This window comes from Pezoporus wallicus, unplaced genomic scaffold, assembly GCF_028554395.1.
Source record: "Pezoporus wallicus isolate ANWC-B61680 ecotype Strahan unplaced genomic scaffold, APGP_CSIRO_Pwel_v1 contig_10656, whole genome shotgun sequence".
In the NCBI taxonomy this organism is placed as follows: domain Eukaryota; kingdom Metazoa; phylum Chordata; class Aves; order Psittaciformes; family Psittacidae; genus Pezoporus; species Pezoporus wallicus.
Window position 1 is genome coordinate 103,867 of NW_026636108.1, and position 16,616 is coordinate 120,482.

General features: G+C 58.1%; 4 protein-coding genes across 4 annotated transcripts; 3 read left to right on the plus strand and 1 right to left on the minus strand.

Moving 5' to 3' along the window:
* The first annotated feature begins 8,324 nt into the window (after positions 1-8,324).
* On the plus strand, positions 8,325-9,346 carry LOC130593706 (C-C motif chemokine 4-like). The gene is made up of 3 exons (XM_057399056.1): positions 8,325-8,421; positions 8,559-8,673; positions 8,820-9,346. Exons 1-3 carry the CDS (start codon positions 8,340-8,342, stop codon positions 8,923-8,925), a joined length of 303 nt encoding a protein of 100 aa, XP_057255039.1. The 5' UTR covers positions 8,325-8,339; the 3' UTR covers positions 8,926-9,346.
* Positions 9,347-9,971: 625 nt separating this feature from the next.
* On the plus strand, positions 9,972-11,244 carry LOC130593697 (C-C motif chemokine 26-like). Its single transcript, XM_057399043.1, has 3 exons — positions 9,972-10,253; positions 10,674-10,791; positions 11,151-11,244. The coding sequence occupies exons 1-3, from the start codon at positions 10,181-10,183 to the stop codon at positions 11,242-11,244; spliced, it is 285 nt and encodes a 94-aa protein (XP_057255026.1). The 5' UTR covers positions 9,972-10,180.
* A 960-nt stretch (positions 11,245-12,204) lies between these two features.
* LOC130593698 (PHD finger protein 7-like) lies at positions 12,205-13,706 on the plus strand (the record flags this gene model as incomplete). The annotated part of the gene is given in 6 exon segments (XM_057399044.1): positions 12,205-12,300; positions 12,387-12,488; positions 12,857-12,873; positions 12,875-12,955; positions 13,020-13,440; positions 13,569-13,706. Coding segments are annotated over 6 exon segments (855 nt in total), but the record flags the coding sequence as incomplete, so codon positions are not given.
* A 495-nt stretch (positions 13,707-14,201) lies between these two features.
* Positions 14,202-15,043, minus strand: LOC130593707 (C-C motif chemokine 3-like). The gene is made up of 3 exons (XM_057399058.1): positions 14,891-15,043; positions 14,566-14,674; positions 14,202-14,441 (listed from the first exon to the last, which is right to left on the minus strand). The coding sequence occupies exons 1-3, from the start codon at positions 14,961-14,963 to the stop codon at positions 14,351-14,353; spliced, it is 273 nt and encodes a 90-aa protein (XP_057255041.1). The 5' UTR covers positions 14,964-15,043; the 3' UTR covers positions 14,202-14,350.
* Positions 15,044-16,616: the final 1,573 nt, after the last annotated feature.

Here is a 16,616-nt window from a genome sequence, read left to right on the forward strand (position 1 = left end):
GACTGAACTTCTCCGAGTTGCTTGTGAAAGTAAGTAAGAAGGGAGGAAAGCTCAGATTTGGGTTTTGCATCAGCAGAGAGAGATGCTCTGCCTTGCAATCACTTCTTCTCTTTGAAGTGGCCTTCAGGGATGCTGGAAATACCCTGAAATCCAAGCAGCCCCCACCAAAGGGTTTCCTTTCAGCCCCTAAAAAGTTATCATTTAATTAAATCCAAACCAAAATGCTTTGATTAGAGCCCAAGACAGAAGATTCTCTTTCTTTTAAAACCTTCCTATTAACAAAAAAACCCGAAGGGCATGGGGGTGTGGGAGCTCCTGCTGGGTTCCAGGCAGAACAGTGATGAAGCAGCATCAGCGATGGATTGATGTGGTACCCAGCCGGGCATCATCCTCCAGGGGCAGATGGAGGAGAGGTTTGTAAGTGAAATCCTCTCTGCCACATTCTACCTTTTGCTAACTTTCCTTTCTTTTTTGGCTGGAAAGCTTCAAACACAGACCCAGGTCCTGTCATTCCCATCCATCTCCTTTCGGTGGGGGTGGCAACCCTCTGTGGGCCGCGCTCTGCCCACACGGATGGCAAACCAGGGCTGTAGATCCCTGCGGTAATAGCAGGGAAGGTGCTGACACCCACTTCACAACTTCTCCTGACCCCAGCTCCTGGGTTTTCCCTATTGATACGATTTTCCTCCTGGCTCATTTCAAGCCTGAGTTCCCCAGACGCTCCCTGACATCTGCTGATATCCCTGAAACTGGAGCCCGAAGCAGCTGGGAGGCTCTGAAACCACAAATGATGCTATTTTCAGGCCATGATGGGATCAGGAGGGGTTTTCCCACCCTGAGCTCGACGCCTCACAGTGGGATGCTCGCAGCAACCCAAGGGATCCGGGGCATCATCCGGGTGAGTTTCCCACTTCCATTTTGTACAGGGACAGCACGGTCCCATCACAGGCTTAGGGCTGGCAGGATCCCCTCCAATCCATGTACCCAATGAATCTAGGCTTGTGTTTGCAGGCAGGAGAGAAGCTCCTGAAACAGGGTTTGTGGGTGAAACACACCTTACCCCAAACTGCAGGGCTGGCCTGTGCTAGATGAAACCAGTGGTCCCATGCCTCACCATTCAGAGATGCAGCCAATGAGGGGAAGAGGAGACACCGGCACCCAGCACATCCCACAGGTCTGCCACCTTCTCCACTTGCCTCCTCACCCTGCTAATTTCAATCATGGAAAACTCCACCCGGGTAAAACAGAAAGTCAGCAATAATATTAAATAATATTAGTTTTTGGTTTCCCCTTTTTTTCCCCTCCCTGTGTGCATGTTGAGTGTGCAGTGGATGTAAACTGCGTTACGTGGATGGCTTGCTGGCTTAGCACAGCCTGCGTTTCACCGTACTAATGACTTTTTACACTCCAGGTAAAATCAGAACAAGACAAGAAGGTTTTAGAAAGCTCGTTCTGACAAATTCCTCACTGTAATTACTGGAGCAGAAAGAACTCATCAGCAGTACATGCCATTGCTCCGGGCACTGAAAGTCTCGAGTGGTGAATGGCCCAGATATGGAAACTGCAGCCGCCGCATCGCCGCGCGGCACAGGGCCCGGCAGGTCTCTACGCCGAGGCAGCGAGCGGAGCTCATCCCGGCTTTCCCTGCTGACAGGCTCCTCCATGGACCAGGAGCAATTTTATACATGAGTGATCCGGCGTAATCCCCGTCCTCCCGGGGCCAGGGAATGCTGGGCGGTGTGCAGGGGTGTCGGGTCCCACGCTGGCTTTGTTGGTGGTTAAAGACACCGAGATGGGCTTGGGGAGGATGGTTTTATTCTCTGGGTACCACTCATTGCTGCAGGGGATGGAGAATGGGGACCCCCCGTGCCTGCTCCCACTGCTCACCCAGGCTCCAGCTCTGCTGCAGAGGGGAGGAAAGGCATGGAGGGCTTTTGCTGCAAATACATCACAAACAAGAGGGAGGGGAACAGATAAATTCCCCTTCTGGCTGGTGGGAAAGTGTCTGGCAAAGCAGTTTGATGGCTGCAGGTTGCCAGCAGCCATCAGCAGGCATGAAATGCCCTCCCGGGTTCACAGCATCCCTGGCTCGGGAGGTGCTGGAGGACCAGGTTGGCCACAAAACCTTGGCTGGGAGGGTAAAGCCACTCGGATGTCCCTGGCTGCAAGAGGACAGGGCACACCACAGCTCGTCGGCCTGCTGGCATAGGCTGTTGGGATGGAGAGAGGGGATGAAGCAGTGCAGGGCATCCCTGGCATCACGCCCAACCCCAGCATCGCATCCTCACCTCCAAGACCTGATCCAGACCCAGTGGCCACATCCAGACAGCAGATCCAGCACAAGCAATAGTTTGCCTGAAGAAGGGGTCAGGAGGCGTTTTGGGGGCTGCGAACATACTGCAAATGTGCCTGTCCCGCATCCCCCAGGTCCTGCCAGCGCCTGGCCCAGCAGGCGAGGAAAACCCATCACGGCTTGGCATTTACCGCCCTCTCCAGTCCCCCTCCAGCTAATGCAGCCCCCAGAGAGGGAAAGAACCTCAAAGCACGGTAAAGAGGGACTCAAAGCCCAGGGCTGAGCTGTGCTGGGACCCCCAGCTCTGTCTCCAGCCCCAGGGATGGCCAAGACGAGCCCTCCCCATCCTTGACCCTCTCCCCGCGCCCATCCCCGTGCTGGGGACCGCGGTGGCAAAGGATGAGCCTGGCACAAAGGGTGGGAGCCGTGTGGTCAGGCTGGAGGCTGGGGATGTCCCCCAGCACAGGGGACATGGGGACATGGTCTAGGAGTGGACCACAGTGGCACACGAGTGCCCATCCCCTCCCCTCCTGCCACCCCTGGCCATTGCTGTCACCTGGAAGTCATTGGGGATTAATAGTGGATTAAACTCTCAGGCACATGTGGCTTTAAACACCGAGGGTGAAGCATTAGCACACAGAGCCCCACATATTAGAGCAGTGTGGGGCAGGTCCGGGGGGAGGTCGGGGGCAGGCAGGCAGCTTTCTGCCCCACTGCCTGCAGCCAAGAGGGTTTCACAGGCACCAGGGCAGGAGAGCGATTTCCAGCCCAGAGGAGGGCGAGCATGGACCAAAAGCTGGATGGATGCGGGGCTCCGTTTGCTGCCCTCGGTGGCCAATTCATCAGAACGTGGTGGGGAGGCCGCGGTGCTAATGGGCAAAGATGCTCTTTTTGGAGCATCCTGAATCTCCAGAAAGAATTTCTTGGAGATTCTCTTGGATCGCTGGTTTGGAGATGCAGCCCTTGGGCCAAGCACAAGTTATCCCTCCCCTCTCCCGCCCAGCTCCACAGCAGAGGGATAGGGAAGCAGAGCCTCTCCTTTCAGGGGGTTCCTTCCCTTCTTTCAGTGTCCCAGCGCCCCAGTCTTGGTACTGAGCCCTGCTGCAGGCAGCACCGTGCCCCCCACGAGCCCCCATGTACCCACAGCGCAGCGCTGGAGCCCACGTGGAGGATGGATCCCTTTGCTCTTAATCTCTCTCTATCTGCTAATTAAATATTGATGGCACTTAAATATTCATAGAACATTTTGGCTCCGGGTTTTTATCTGTCTTCAGGCATACGCGAGGTCTTTGATGTGTTATTTTTCTGGTCACCCCAGGTCCCCAAAGCCTCCAGACAAGTCAACACTCTCTTGACGTTCCCCCCACCCTCGTTCCACGTGTGGCTGATAAGAGTTTCAGTTCTTTCACTCCCAGCTTCTTTTCCCTCTGTATCCCCTCTTCTATTCTGTTTTCCCCCAGCATGGAGCATCTCGTCTCCCCTCGAGGGATGCTGGCGCCAGGAGAGCTGCTCTTCATCCCCTGCACACCACGGCGATGGAGAGGATGGCCAGTGGCAGTGATGGTGGTGCTATAGGATGTGGGGAATGGATCTGATCCCCCTCCGTCTTCCTCTCCCATCTGGATTTCTCCCCAGATGACTCCTATGCGGCTGGGGGTGTCTGAGAGCATTGTGGGGTCTCCGAAGGAGAAGGACCCGAGGCCATGGGGCTGGCTGAGCCCTGCTGCTCTTGGTGCATCTCCATCGGGCAGGAGAAGCCCTGGTAGGTCCCTGACAGCGATGCGGGCACCTCCGGACCCCGAGAGCACCCCGGCAGCCCCCCATGCTGGGGACCCCGAGGTGATGGAGCAGGAGCACCCATGCACTGGGACGGCACCGGCTGCTGTTCCTTGTGCAGCACTGACATCTTGCGCCAACCGGAGGAAAAACATCACCAAGGCTCGGAGGGATGCGGGAGCCCTTCCAGCGATGCTGTGCTCCAGGCCAGCCCCGCAAACCCTGCTCTGCCCTCCCATGCCCAGCCCGGCAGAGCCAGCACATCCATCCGGCAGGAGCATGGGCTGGAGCCTCACCCAGACCATGGTCAGGCCGCTGGTGGAGCCGAACCTCACACAGCCAATGCTCATCTCCGTCACCGCTGTCACATCCAGTGCTCCTCGCTTTCAGTTTCCCTCAGCTCCCCCAGCTCAGGGATGCGCAAGGGAAATACCCCAGCCTGGTCCCAAGGGAAATGAGTTCATCTTCCACTGAGTGTCTTTTCCTCCCCCGGGAGGTGGTTTCACAACGTATATGTGTGAAAATACCAGCCACCAACACCACAGATTGAAGCTGCTGATAGCTGCAGCCCACGGAGCTGGGGCTGGGTCATGATTGGAACTGGGGTGCTGCAGCAGAGCCCTCACGTCCTGGTGATGCTGATTCCATTGCCCATCACCACCTCCCCACATCCCACCAGCACTGCCCAGCCTTCAGCCTTGTGCCTGCAGAGAACCCAGAGCTCAACAGGTCCCTAACCTGATTTCTTATTGGTTTTGCCTCCAGCTCCTGGGTGCAGATGATTTTATGAGCATTTACTTGCTCTTTTAGGGTTTCTTTTCTTTTTTTTTCCACCATTAAATGCCACTTCTTGCCTTTCAGGCTGTTGGGGAATGGTGAGGCGTGTGCAGCCTGCAGAGTGGTGCTTTGGGTTTATTTCAGTTTTACCCTTTGGGTTTCAAAGGCCAAGGTTGGGAGCAGGGGAAGGGATCGCTCACACCGAGCAGCGCGGCCCCGACCGCAATGGCAAGCAGAGGAGTTTGGTGTGAAATCAGCTTTCCAGCCAGGGCTGCTCCTGGTGCGGAGGCAGCAGCCAGGATACCAGGGCCAAAGCCACAGGAAATGAGTCAGGCAGCACACGGGGGATGCTGAGGAAGGGGGAAAGTTCAGCTTGGGACACCCAAGTGATGATGGAACATGATGATGGAACGCCGGGAGATGAGCCTCGTGACCGGTACCACAGGGCTCCTTCCTCCCATGATGTGGACAGGAACCATTGTCCCAAATGAAAGCTTTTAGTCCTTGGGATCAGCCCTGCCATGGATGCTCTGAGCCCCTCATCCACTGCTTTAGGTTGAAAAACTTCACCTTTGGGGCTGCTATCCCCATTATGGGGCTGTTGGGACATAGGGCAACCTGGCACCGTCAGGAAAGGGCAGCTGCCCCAGCACAGCCACCACATTCCAAACTCAAGAGAGGGCTCCAAAACCCCAGAGATCTACGTCAGAGCCACACAATCCCATTTGGTTCACTGGGTTCCTGCAGCCATTGAACATCATAGCCTTTCCTCCTGCCCGGGTGAGGCAGGAGAGCTTCTTCCAGCAGTGCCTGCTCCTAAGGGATTCATGTGTCTGAAATCGGTGCTTGGCCCCGATTTTCCTGGTGAAACCTCTCCTGCACAAGGATGCAGCATCCCATTCACCTTATTTCTATAGCCTGCATCTTCTGACAGCAGGAGATGGGCCCATCCCCGCAGCCCCAGGGCAGCCAGGTACCAGGTGATGCCTCAGCACAACCCACTCCATCCCAGCGAGCAGCTCTGGGGGTGAGATGCAGATTCCCAGCCTGAGGCACACAAATAAAACCCCAAAGCCCTCTGCTGCTTTCTGGGGAAGGTGATGGCACCTGGGCAGGATCCAGCTCCACAGGGGTAGGAGGTGGTGGCAGGGGAGGACATTGAGCCACCTCTTCCTGGGGCCAGATGAGGGCAGACCCATCACCCATCGCAGCATGAACCGTCTCTGCAAGCAGCTGGGGCCAGGCAAGGACCTTACAGAGGGAAACAGCACACATGGGGTGTGTATTTAGTGATTACCTCACCATCAGCCCCCGCGAGGTAATGGAAAGGCTGATCTGACAGAGACATAAACCAAACAATCCTGTCTGAAAAGCAGACCTGACCTGGAAAAGCTGCTTTGATCCTGTTCATGGCTTTGGCTGCCCCAGCGGCAACAACCGTCCCGTCATGAGGATGCTGCACTTCGGTCTTCACACCCGCCCCGGGGTTATCGATCAGCTGAAGTGCCCCAGAACCAACAACACACCTGCACATCCATCTGGAAGTGCAGCTCTCACCCAAGGCAAGCGGCATTCCCATGGGAGCTGTGCCACCGGGCGGGTATCCTGGAGTTTCCAGCAGCTGCCCCTGGCAGCCCCAGCAGTGCCCTGTGAGATGGGGCTGGTTGTGAGCACGGAGGGTGGTTAATCACTGAGAGGCTCCTGGAGGAGGTGGTGGTCATCCCAGGAGCTGCTTTTGCTTTCCGTTCAGGAGTGCAGAGGAGCCGTGTGGAGCAGCAGCCATGTGGGGTGCCCATGCGAGGCTGGGGCCACAGCATCCACCAGCGCCCAGTGGGGTCAAGGGCCCAGTCAGGGCTGAAAATCCCCTGTGCTCCAAAATCCCCTGTCCACAGGGTTCACCTGTCCTATGGGACAGATGCTGGTGCCTGGGAGCAGGTCAGAGGGATGCTGCAGGTGCTTGGGAAGTCATCCCTGGACTTCCCCAGCCCGATGCATCCCAGCATTTTGCCTGGGAGTCTTTAACAAGGGCCTTTCCCAGTCCAATGGAACCTTTTTGCTTGAGCTCCTGTTTCATTTTCTTATTGCAGGGAATATTTGCTGCCCTTAAAGGGACACATTTATCCCAGTCGGGCCAGGACCTCCTCTGTGCAAGGGGATGAGAAAGGGGGTAAGAGGAAAGAATGGATCCAGGAAGAGAAAGACGAGCCAGGCAGCTGCGCCAGACCATGACCAGAGTCATCCACATTCCTCCACTTCCTACAGTCTCCCCAGGGAGAGATTAAATGGGATTTGGGATGATGACGTGTCTGTGCTTCGCTCCACCAGCCAAGCATGGAAACACAACCTCGTCTGCACCCCCAAGCCCTGGGGAATCACCCAGCCCCACTTGCTCTATCCCACTGTTATCCCACGTGCGCCCAAACAGAAAGAGAGGCTGATTTCTGGGAAGTGGCTTTGGAGAGCAACACATGGAAGCACACTCATGACCCCACCATTCCCACCTTTCCCTGCTTGGACCAGCACCCCATGCCCTCCCCAGCCAAGTCTCTACAATAGGGGTGCACTGCAGCCCAGGGTACCTACAAGGCCATCGGGATGCCAACAGCATCCCCATCCTCATGCAGCACAGCCGGGCTGGCGGGGATGCACATCTGCATCTTCCCATTGCTTCCCACCACTCACCAGCTGCCGGCAGCTGGGATGCGCTTGGGATTTGCCGGGGCTGGGGGGGAGAGGGGGCTCTGTGGACAGCTGCAGCCAGGCCAAATCCACTGAGGAAGCCCCAGCCTGGCCCCTGCCTTTCCCAGCTCAGCGTGGCCAAGAACATGAGCTGCTGCTTCGGCGCCAGGGGGAGAGAAGAGGAACCACCTGCACGGCCTCTCCCAGCCCTGCCAAACAGCCCCAAACCCAGCACGGAGCTGTGTACATGCCTGCTGCAACCAGGCAGGAACTGGTTTCTATGAGGGTTTTTTTGGGGGGGGGATATTTAGGTGTTTGTCCCAGGGCCAGAGTGCAAAGCAATCGGATGTAAACCTTTGTGGTGCAAGGGGAGGACATGGACCATTGTGGGGGGGGTGTGGCTGCTGGGGACCCTGCAGGATGCTGAATCTGGCCTGGCCCCATCCAAAAGGAGATCTCTGTACCCTCTGCCCATCCTGGGGCTCCTACCATGGGGCATTCAGCCTGGCAAGGGAACGGGGATGTGGAGCCAAACCTTGGGAGCAGCCTGGTCACCAGCCTGCACACTGCTAAGGGAAAATCCCACTCGGGGGGGGGGGCAAAGCATGATCTGGGAGCAGATTCCCCCCTTCTTGGGGCTGTGCAGGGAGGGGATGAACGTTGCTCACCCTCTGTGCTTTGGGACGTGGCCGGGGACCAGGTCCTCCCCCTGCACACGTAACTGCGGGCCCTGGGGGAAGCCGGCCCCGCTGCTGCTCCATAAAGGCAGCCCCTTGGCCCTGACCCCGCTCACAGCAGCCTCCCGCAGCCCAGCATGGCGAAGGCAGCCGCGGGGCTCTGCGCCCTCCTCCTCCTCCTCCTCCTCGCTTGTCTCTGCTGCCAGAGCCCGGCACAGAGTGAGCGCTCTGGGGACGTGGGTTTGCTTTGTGCATGGGGGACGGGGGGGTCTCCCTAAGGAGCTGCAGTGGGGATTGGAGGGATGAGATGGAGAGGGGGGTGTCTGAGCTAAGCTGAGCTTGTGCTGTGTCCCCAGGAGCCCCGGCCGTGCCGGACAAGTGCTGCTTCAACTTCCAGATGAGAAGGATCAAGAGGGACAACATTGTCGCTTGCTACCCCACCAGCCCCGAGTGCCCGCACAAGGCAGTGATGTGAGTACCCTAAACCCAGCCCAGGGGGTGAAACGCCTCTAGACCCGGTGCCTTGCTTTGGGGGGTTCAATCCTGAGCCCCTCAGAGACTCAGCGCTGGGGTCCCTGTACCAGCACCCTGCTAACCGCGTCTTCTCTCTGCCCCAGCTTCAGGGTGAGGAGTGGGAAGGAGATCTGCACCCAGGCGAGCAGGGCCTGGGTAAAGAAGTACCAGCAGAGCTTCCCGGTCAGCTCCTTCTCCATTCCCAGCTAGCGGGGCGGCCGGAGGCAGCACAAGGAGTCCCCTCCATGGGGAACAGGACACTGCAAAGGTCACCCCTTAGCAGAGGTGGCTGCAGGGACCCCATGTTTGGGTATAGCAGCTCATCGGGGATATCCTTCCCATCACGTTATGACAACCACCGCCACCTTCCCAAAGGCAAAGGGCAGCATCGCACTGGGATGAGGTGTGCTGGCCCCATGGGGCGCTGGGGTCCAGCCCTGCTGTCAGCCCCATGCTTTCAGCCTTGCTTTCCATGCAGGCAGCTGCCTGCACCTCTCGCAGGCAGCAGTGGCATGTCAAGGCTGTGCTCGCTGGCCTGGCAGCAGCAGGGGGGTTAAGGGGAAGCAGCTCCATGGTTCTCTGTTGTACAACACACAGAAGGGAATTAAATGTCATCTCATGCATGCAAACATCTGGCTGTGCAAGTGTCTTGGGAGCAGGCAGGTCCTGCTGCTGGGTTTCCTACCTGGTATTAAGCCATATATGTAAAGTGCTGGAGTCAGTAAGGAGCTGGGAAGAGCTGAAGTGAGGGAAATGGGGGGGTGCATGGAGCCAAATCACATCCACGTGGGCTCTGGGGAAGCCACCAGTGAGAGGGGCAAGAGGCACAGCCCATGCTCCTTGTCAGGCACCTTAATGAGTACAGACTCCTCTACCAGGATTGCCTGCTTGGTCCCCAGTGAGAGCTCCTGGGATGCCACAAGGAGATGTGATGGGCGCTGACACTGTGATGGGTGCCATCATGATGGGCACAGCCACCACAATGGGGAGACAGCGATGGGTCTCACGGTGAGCTGGGCTAAAGCCCAGCCATTGCCAAGCCATTCACCCAGTGTAGAATTACAGTAGAGGCATTGCAGTCGAGCTGACAAGGGCTGCGTTGGAAACATGAACTCACCCGGGGCTTTGGCAGGCATGAGCATCATCCTGTGTGGTTTAACCAACCCCAAAATAGACTGCTGGCCCCGGCGCATCACCCACTGCTGCTGCTGCTCATCGCACTTTGCAGCAGCCCTCAGGTACCGCGGGGATGGAGGCGCTGGGACAAGGAATTTCCATTCACTGCTTGCCCTTTATCAATACCTCGGGGCGGTTCTTTCCCCAGGGAGAGTCCAGAGCTGTCATGGAAAGCCAGGCCGGGGGTATATCATGTCGAAGCGCAGGCAGCAGAGGCAGGTAGCTCTCGGTGGCCCTGAGTCAGCAAGAGCTGCTAGCTTGTTGGAGCTGACCGAGCCCCGGGTTGAACATGAAGCTCTCCTCCTTGGCCCTGCTCTCCCTGCTGCTGGCAGCTCTCTGGACTGGAAGCCTGGGTGTATCCTGTAAGTAGGGATGTTGAACCGTTCCCCACGGGTGCCCCAGCATCATTCCTGACTCCTCCACTGATGTGGGGCTGGGACTTCAGGGAGGGGGATGAGAGCTTCAGCTCCTGCTTCTGCCATGGGTCTGGGGGGGCTGAGGGGCCTCACCAGTGACTCAAGCACAGGGGTGACCTGGTCTTGTTCCAAATGAGCAAAACCAGGCTTGGGGATGGCTTCAGACCCAGCACCCAGGCTGGGGAGATCAGTAATAAGCCCTCCATGGGCAGGGAAACAGGAGGGTCCTACCCTGGAGCAAAGCAGCACTGCCAGGGATGTGAGAGGGGACCCCTGTAGCAGAAGGGAGCAAGAGAGTCCCAGGGGGACCCCCCCATCCCTTGTGCAAAGGGTGGGAAAGCATCAACCCCTTTCGCCTCCTCTCAGTCCGCAGCTCCTATAGCACTTGCTGCTACAAGGACATGTTCATCTGGAAGAAAATCCCTGCCCTCCTCATCAAGAGCTACCAGGAGACACCTACCCACTGCTCCCACAGGGCTGTGCGGTGAGTGCCCCAACCCAGCCTTCCTCCCTGGCTCCCCGCTCCTCACCCTCACTCACCCACCTTCCCTATTGCTTGCGCTGCGTTTGAGGATGCCCCAAGACAAGCAACCCCCAAAGGGTGCCATGCTGGGAGGACTGCTTTGGCTCTTCCCATGCACTTCCCTTCTCACCGCTCTATCCCAAATACCCCCAAAATTCCCCATTTCAGCTGTCAGCAAGAAAAGCAGGAAGGAAGCCAAGGCTCCAGACTGCTTAAAGTCAGACCTTTGGGGGGATGTGGGGAAAGGATGCTGCAGGGAACCCCAGGGCATGGCTGGACCCCACATTCCCCCATCTAACGCAGCCCCTCTCTCCCCACAGCGTGGAGCTGCGGAATGGGAAGAGGTTCTGCATGGACCAGCACTGGTTCCAGCAGCACCAGTGGCAGCAGCAGTCAACCCAGACCTCCAAGTGAAGCTCTCTTCCCCATAAGCTCTATTTATTTGCATCCCAAGGTTAGCTCTATGTTCTTGTGAAATTATGGAGCTGGCTCTGTTCCCTTCCCTGCTCACACCCACTGCACACTACTGTACATTGCTCAATAGGTTTAATAAAACATCTCATGCACATCTGCTGCTGGAGTGAGACTGGATAAATCCTGTGGGATAAATGGGTCACATCAGCGTTTGTTATCACCACGGGGACCCAGGAATAGTCCAGGAGCCCCTGGAAGGGCAGGGAAACCCAAAGGGCCACGGCTGATCCCCTCCAAGGTGAAGCAGGCCGTGCCCAGGTGAGGTTCACCAAGGCTCAGGGCTGATGCTGCACCTGGGTCGCAACAACACCATGCAGCAGGGAAAAGAGCCTGGTGGAAATGACTTGGGGTGGTGGTCAAAAGGCAGCTAAAGCCGAGCCAAGTCTGGGCCCAGGTGGCCAAGAAGGCCAATGGGATCCTGGTTTGTATCAGCAAGAGTGCAGCAGCAGGGCCAGGGAAGCGATCATCCCCCTGTGCTGCTGGGTCCGGTGCCGGTGGGTCCAGCGCTGGGGCTGGCTGCAATGCGGGCACTGCGAGGGGCAGGGGGATGATGAACACAGCCAGCCCGTGCCACGCTCCCTCCCTCCCTCCCTGTACCACAGCCCTGCGCCTGTCCCCGCATTCCAGATGCCCCTTGCGGAACCGTCGTGCGGTGCCGCGTCGCAAACCCCACACACTGCAAGGGTTCCCCACCAACAGCCCCAGAGCAGGAGGGTCTTTGAGCGAACCAACATCCCCAGGCGCAGCCATCTCCTTGGCTGCAGCCACTTGCACAGCACCCTGCCAGAGGGCATTGCGGATGCAAGCGCCGTAGGAAGGCGGTGGGGTGTCCGCCCCATCCCGCTCCCAGCATTACGCTGGGACCCTGTCACAGGGCAGGGGTGATGCTGCTGTCCCCCTGCAGCGTGCGGGTTCTGCCAGCGGGCAGATTGCAGCCCCGAGGTGCTGGGGCAGCTTTGCCGTCAGGGTGGGCTCTGCGCCCATGAGACCTGCCTGGTGAGTGCCTGCTCCTGGCACCCGCCGCTCCCCGGCCCCGCACTGCCGGCAGCCCCTGGCACATCCCCTCTTCTCCCCTCTTGCAGTACCACGCCAGCAGGCTGAGCCAGAGAGGGGCCGATGAAGAGGGCTTCTATGGCTTCCTCTGCCCTGACAGCCAGAACAAGCTGAAGCGGGTGGCACAGAAGGTGAGGCCTGAGAGCATCACGGTCCCCGTTCCCTATGTCCAGCACTGCACAGGTCAGCAATCCCCCAGGGATGCTCTGGCAGCTGCCTGCAAGCAACCACCCAGATGGCACTTCATCCAAAAAGTCTTGTTTTCTGGAAATGGGCACTGGGAGAGACAAAGTGGATTTATCAGTGCTCCGGTGTCACTGGAACGTGGTGGGGTTGTGCTGGATGAGGGCAAACAGGAGCCCCCAGCTGCACGGGTCCAGAAAGGGCAATTGTTGGAAAGATTGGACTGGGTGAGCTTAAAGGGCTTTCCCAAGCTGGTTGATTCCAGGCTCTATGGTTCTATGCGGCACTGACACCATTCAGCTCCTGTTATCCCCAGAGGTGCTGCATCTGCCGATGGGGTCACCGGCAGAGCCCGGTGCTGTCCCAGCGCCTTCCACTCCCCCTGCGGCAGCGAGCGGGGCTGCGTCTCCCAGTTGTGGGGAGCTCAAGTGAGTGCCCCCGCCCCGGGGCACCAGAGCCAGGGCCGGGATGGAGGAGAGCTGGGGCTGAAGCATCACCTCCGTCCGCAGGTCCTCCTGCGGGCAGCACCGGCCGGTGCAGCAGGACCAGACCCTGTGCCTCACCTACCAGGAGGCGGTGGCGGACACCCTGCTCTGTCCCACCTGCACCAGCGCCTGCTTCCACCGCCGCTGTATTCAGGGATGCAGCAGCACCCGCGGTCCCCAATGTCATCACCCCCGCGGTCACCCCGGCACCAAGCTGCGGGGGGGTGAACGGGACCCATTGCCTCCCCCCCAGGCATGGCGACTGCTGCTTTGCCACTCCTGTGGCTCCCGCAGGACCCACCAGCGCTGCTCCAACCTGGGAGAAGAGGTGCATTCCTGGGAATGCTGTGGCTGCAGCGACACGGGCACTGGTGAGGGCTGCAGGTGTCCCGGTGGCGGGGGACACACACACAAGGTCCCAAGGGCCATGCGGCCACCACCGCTATTTGGGACACGGGGACAGGCTCAGGGCTGTGATCCAGGGATGGAGGGAGGGAGCGTGGCACGGGCTGACTGTGCTCATCATCCCCCTGCCCCTTGCAGCCAGCCCAGGAGCTGGACCCACTGGCACAGGGACCCTCGTACAGTGTCCCAGCTCCTGACGCCTGCCCTGGGGACGAAGAGGCCAGGATCCCTGCAGGACACCCCAATACCAACCTGCCCTCCCAGGCCCTGCCCTAGAGATGGGCAGGTTCTCGCTAAGAAAACTTGGAGCTTCACAGACGTGGCTTTGCTGGTTGTGCCTGAGCACTGCAGGGCAAGAGCCGCTGCCGTGGCCCCAACCTCCTCCTGGCATCACAGGGGATGCCGGGCTGCTTCCCAAACAGGAGCTGAAACTGGTCACCCAGTTGAGATGCTGGTGGCACCCCATGGGTGGCACCGCAGCTGAACCCAGGCTGGGCAGGGGGAGGCACCGTAGGGGATGCTGTGGGGCTGAGGCTGCTCTGTTCCAGAGAGAGCAGTGACCCCAGGATGCACGAAGAGCAATGGGGTCACCGTGGCTCTTGTCTCTCGTGTCGGGGCTCCAGCAGGGACTTCAGAGACACACAAAGGGGTTGATAACACAAACACTTTATTCAGGCATTGAAACTCCTGACTCCTTATTAACAAGCAAATTGATCTGGTTTAAATTATTTTCAGTTTAAATTAGGACTTTGATATAATTTATTTTGGGGATTTTTTCCCTTTTTTAGCAAAAAATACTTTGTTTAAATAAGTTAAATAGAATAAGTTTTCCCACTGAGGAAGGCTGCAGTCCAAGTGCTCTCTTGTGTACCCAGGGCTGCGGAAGCACCAGGGACATCACGGGTGGCAGTGGGGAGGGATCAGTTCTTCAGGCTCTGGAAGTGCTGCAGATGTGCCTGCACCCAGGCCGCCCGGGGGTCTGTGCACAGCTCCTTCTTCTTGGTGACCATGCTGCCAGGACAAGTCCCACGTTAGAGTGCTCAGCCGGGGCAGCAGGGTGCCCGCAATAGGTCCCCAGCCACGTCCCCATCCCTCTGCCCCAGCCATCGCCCCCTTAGCCCCCAGTGGTACTCACATCACTCCTGGCTGGCTGCAGCTGCTGCTGGTGATATAGGCAGAGGTGATGAGGCGCCGTGGGATGGGGCGTTGGTGGTAGGTGAAGCAGCACGTGGTGGGGACACCATCTGTGAGGGCAGAGACAGAGAGCCTTGGTGAGAGCCCAGGCACACAGGTTCCCGGGGGATTTGCCATCTCCCCTCCTGTGTCCTGTTCCCTGGGTGCCAGCGTTGGCCTCCTGCTCCCAGCCCTCCCCCTGCTGATGGGGTTGGAGCTCCCAGTCTGCCCCGGCAGCTCCTACGGCACAGTGAGCCCCAGGGAGGATGCAGCGGTGCCGGACTCACCAAGATGGGCCTCGGATGGGGAGCAGGCGGCCACGAGGAGGAGAGCGACCAGAGCAGCTGCAGAGACCTTCATGGTGCTGTGGAGCTGAGGGATCTGCGAGCAGGGCTGGAGCTGGGCTCTGCAGGGCTCTGCACTGTGCTTGGCCCTGTGGCCGTGCCCTCCTTTTATCCCCGGCTGCGGGGCGGGCGCAGGGTTTCAAGGAAGGAAAATGAGTCCATGGTAGCAGGGAAATGCTGTCAGAGCACCCAGATTTGCTGAGCTGGAGATGGAAACCGCAAAGAGGGAAGCTGCAACTTTCAGATTCTATTTGGGTGCCCCAAACCCCACAGCACCAACGCTGCCACTGCCGCAAGGATGCCCCAGCAGCCATGAGCCAGGCTGGGGCACAAAGCTCCATGGCCAGAGCCCCAATGGCACTCCCAAGCAGGCAGCAAGCACCAGGGATTTGCTTTGCAGCATCGCTGCACTGGGGGGCTGAGGAGCTAACTCTGTGCATGGACACCCCCAGGCTCTGCTGCTGGTGCTGGCAGAAAACCACTGCCAGGAGAAAGCTCCCAGCTTAGGCCCCATTTTGGCACAAACAGCCCTTCTCACCCTGCTCCCAGCAGGGATACAGAGTTAGCTCCATAGTGATGCATTGCACACACAGTTATTTCCCCTGAAAGCCCTCATTCTTGGTTGGACACATGTGCAAGGGAAGATCACGTAGGACTGAGGTTGTGTTGACCTGGAAGTCATTGGAGGTGGGGGGGTGTCTCACATTTACCCCCTTTTTTGCTGGTAATATGGTCAAAAGCTTTATCCTCAGGCTGCAGAGGTTGCAGAGACATGGAGGATCAGATGACCTGTAGGGAATGGGCTCAGGCCCCACTCCAGGGCTGGAGCAGTAGGCTCAGGCTGCAGCCTAGCCTGCCACCCTCTGTCCCCAGGTTGAACAGAGGATTTACACCTCCCTAGGCATCTCAGTTTTAGGCTGCAGTCTGCAACCGCCTGACAGTCAAGTTATTGCAGTTACTGCTTGCCCACGTCCTCCCATGCAGGAGAATTTCCTCCAATTTAAGCTCTCTCTAGTGGCTTAGCCCCCCACAAAGCAGATACATGTGTGTCAGGAGACAGGGAGTTAAAACCAGGAGCTGGAGGAGAGGATCCTGGTGGTGCCCCCTGAGATCAGCTCATTGCAGCCTTGCAGATGAAACCTCCAGGAGATCGCAGCATGACTGAAAAGGGGCAGCATTTGCAATCCCGGAGGATAATTCCCAAGCATCCCACTGGTGCGCATCCAGAAAGAGCTGCTCAACTTGTTCCTTCCTCCTTTTTCCCCCCCTCTTTACTGGCTTTGTCCTGATGCTGCTCTGTGGTGCCACAAAGGGTTTGCTGCCCAGCTCCCAGGCAAACCCCTGCCTCCTGACCCTTGCTCTGGCATGATTAGTTCCTGATGCCCTGACTCAGTGGAAAAGTCTAACTCATGGAGATGCTGAGCAATAGTTGTACCCATCCTCTCATCCTCATTCCATGGCAGCGACAATGCTCCCTGTTCACGTGCAGGGATAAACTTCCTGCTTTCAGAGGGTCTCTGTCTGAAGAATGCATCATGCTGAGCATCTCTTGTATGAGAGGAGGTGTAGGATTAGGTTTTCTCCTAATCATGATTGCTTCTTTTAGGCAAGATGAATCAGAGATGAGAATGGGTGTAAATCATCTCACTGGAGACCTTCAGGAGGAGGT

Bases quoted from the DNA above. Each gene is read 5' to 3' on its own strand.
- LOC130593706 (XM_057399056.1), top strand. From the start codon at position 8,340: ATGGCGAAGGCAGCCGCGGGGCTCTGCGCCCTCCTCCTCCTCCTCCTC. The intron at 8,422-8,558 runs GTGAGCGCTCTG...CTGTGTCCCCAG, and splicing joins CTGCCAGAGCCCGGCACAGA to GAGCCCCGGCCGTGCCGGAC. The intron at 8,674-8,819 runs GTGAGTACCCTA...TCTCTGCCCCAG, and splicing joins TGCCCGCACAAGGCAGTGAT to CTTCAGGGTGAGGAGTGGGA.
- LOC130593697 (XM_057399043.1), top strand. From the start codon at position 10,181: ATGAAGCTCTCCTCCTTGGCCCTGCTCTCCCTGCTGCTGGCAGCTCTC. The intron at 10,254-10,673 runs GTAAGTAGGGAT...GCCTCCTCTCAG, and splicing joins TGGAAGCCTGGGTGTATCCT to TCCGCAGCTCCTATAGCACT. The intron at 10,792-11,150 runs GTGAGTGCCCCA...CTCTCCCCACAG, and splicing joins TGCTCCCACAGGGCTGTGCG to CGTGGAGCTGCGGAATGGGA.
- LOC130593707 (XM_057399058.1), bottom strand. From the start codon at position 14,963: ATGAAGGTCTCTGCAGCTGCTCTGGTCGCTCTCCTCCTCGTGGCCGCC. The intron at 14,675-14,890 runs GTGAGTCCGGCA...CTGCCCTCACAG, and splicing joins CCCATCCGAGGCCCATCTTG to ATGGTGTCCCCACCACGTGC. The intron at 14,442-14,565 runs GTGAGTACCACT...TTGTCCTGGCAG, and splicing joins TGCAGCCAGCCAGGAGTGAT to CATGGTCACCAAGAAGAAGG.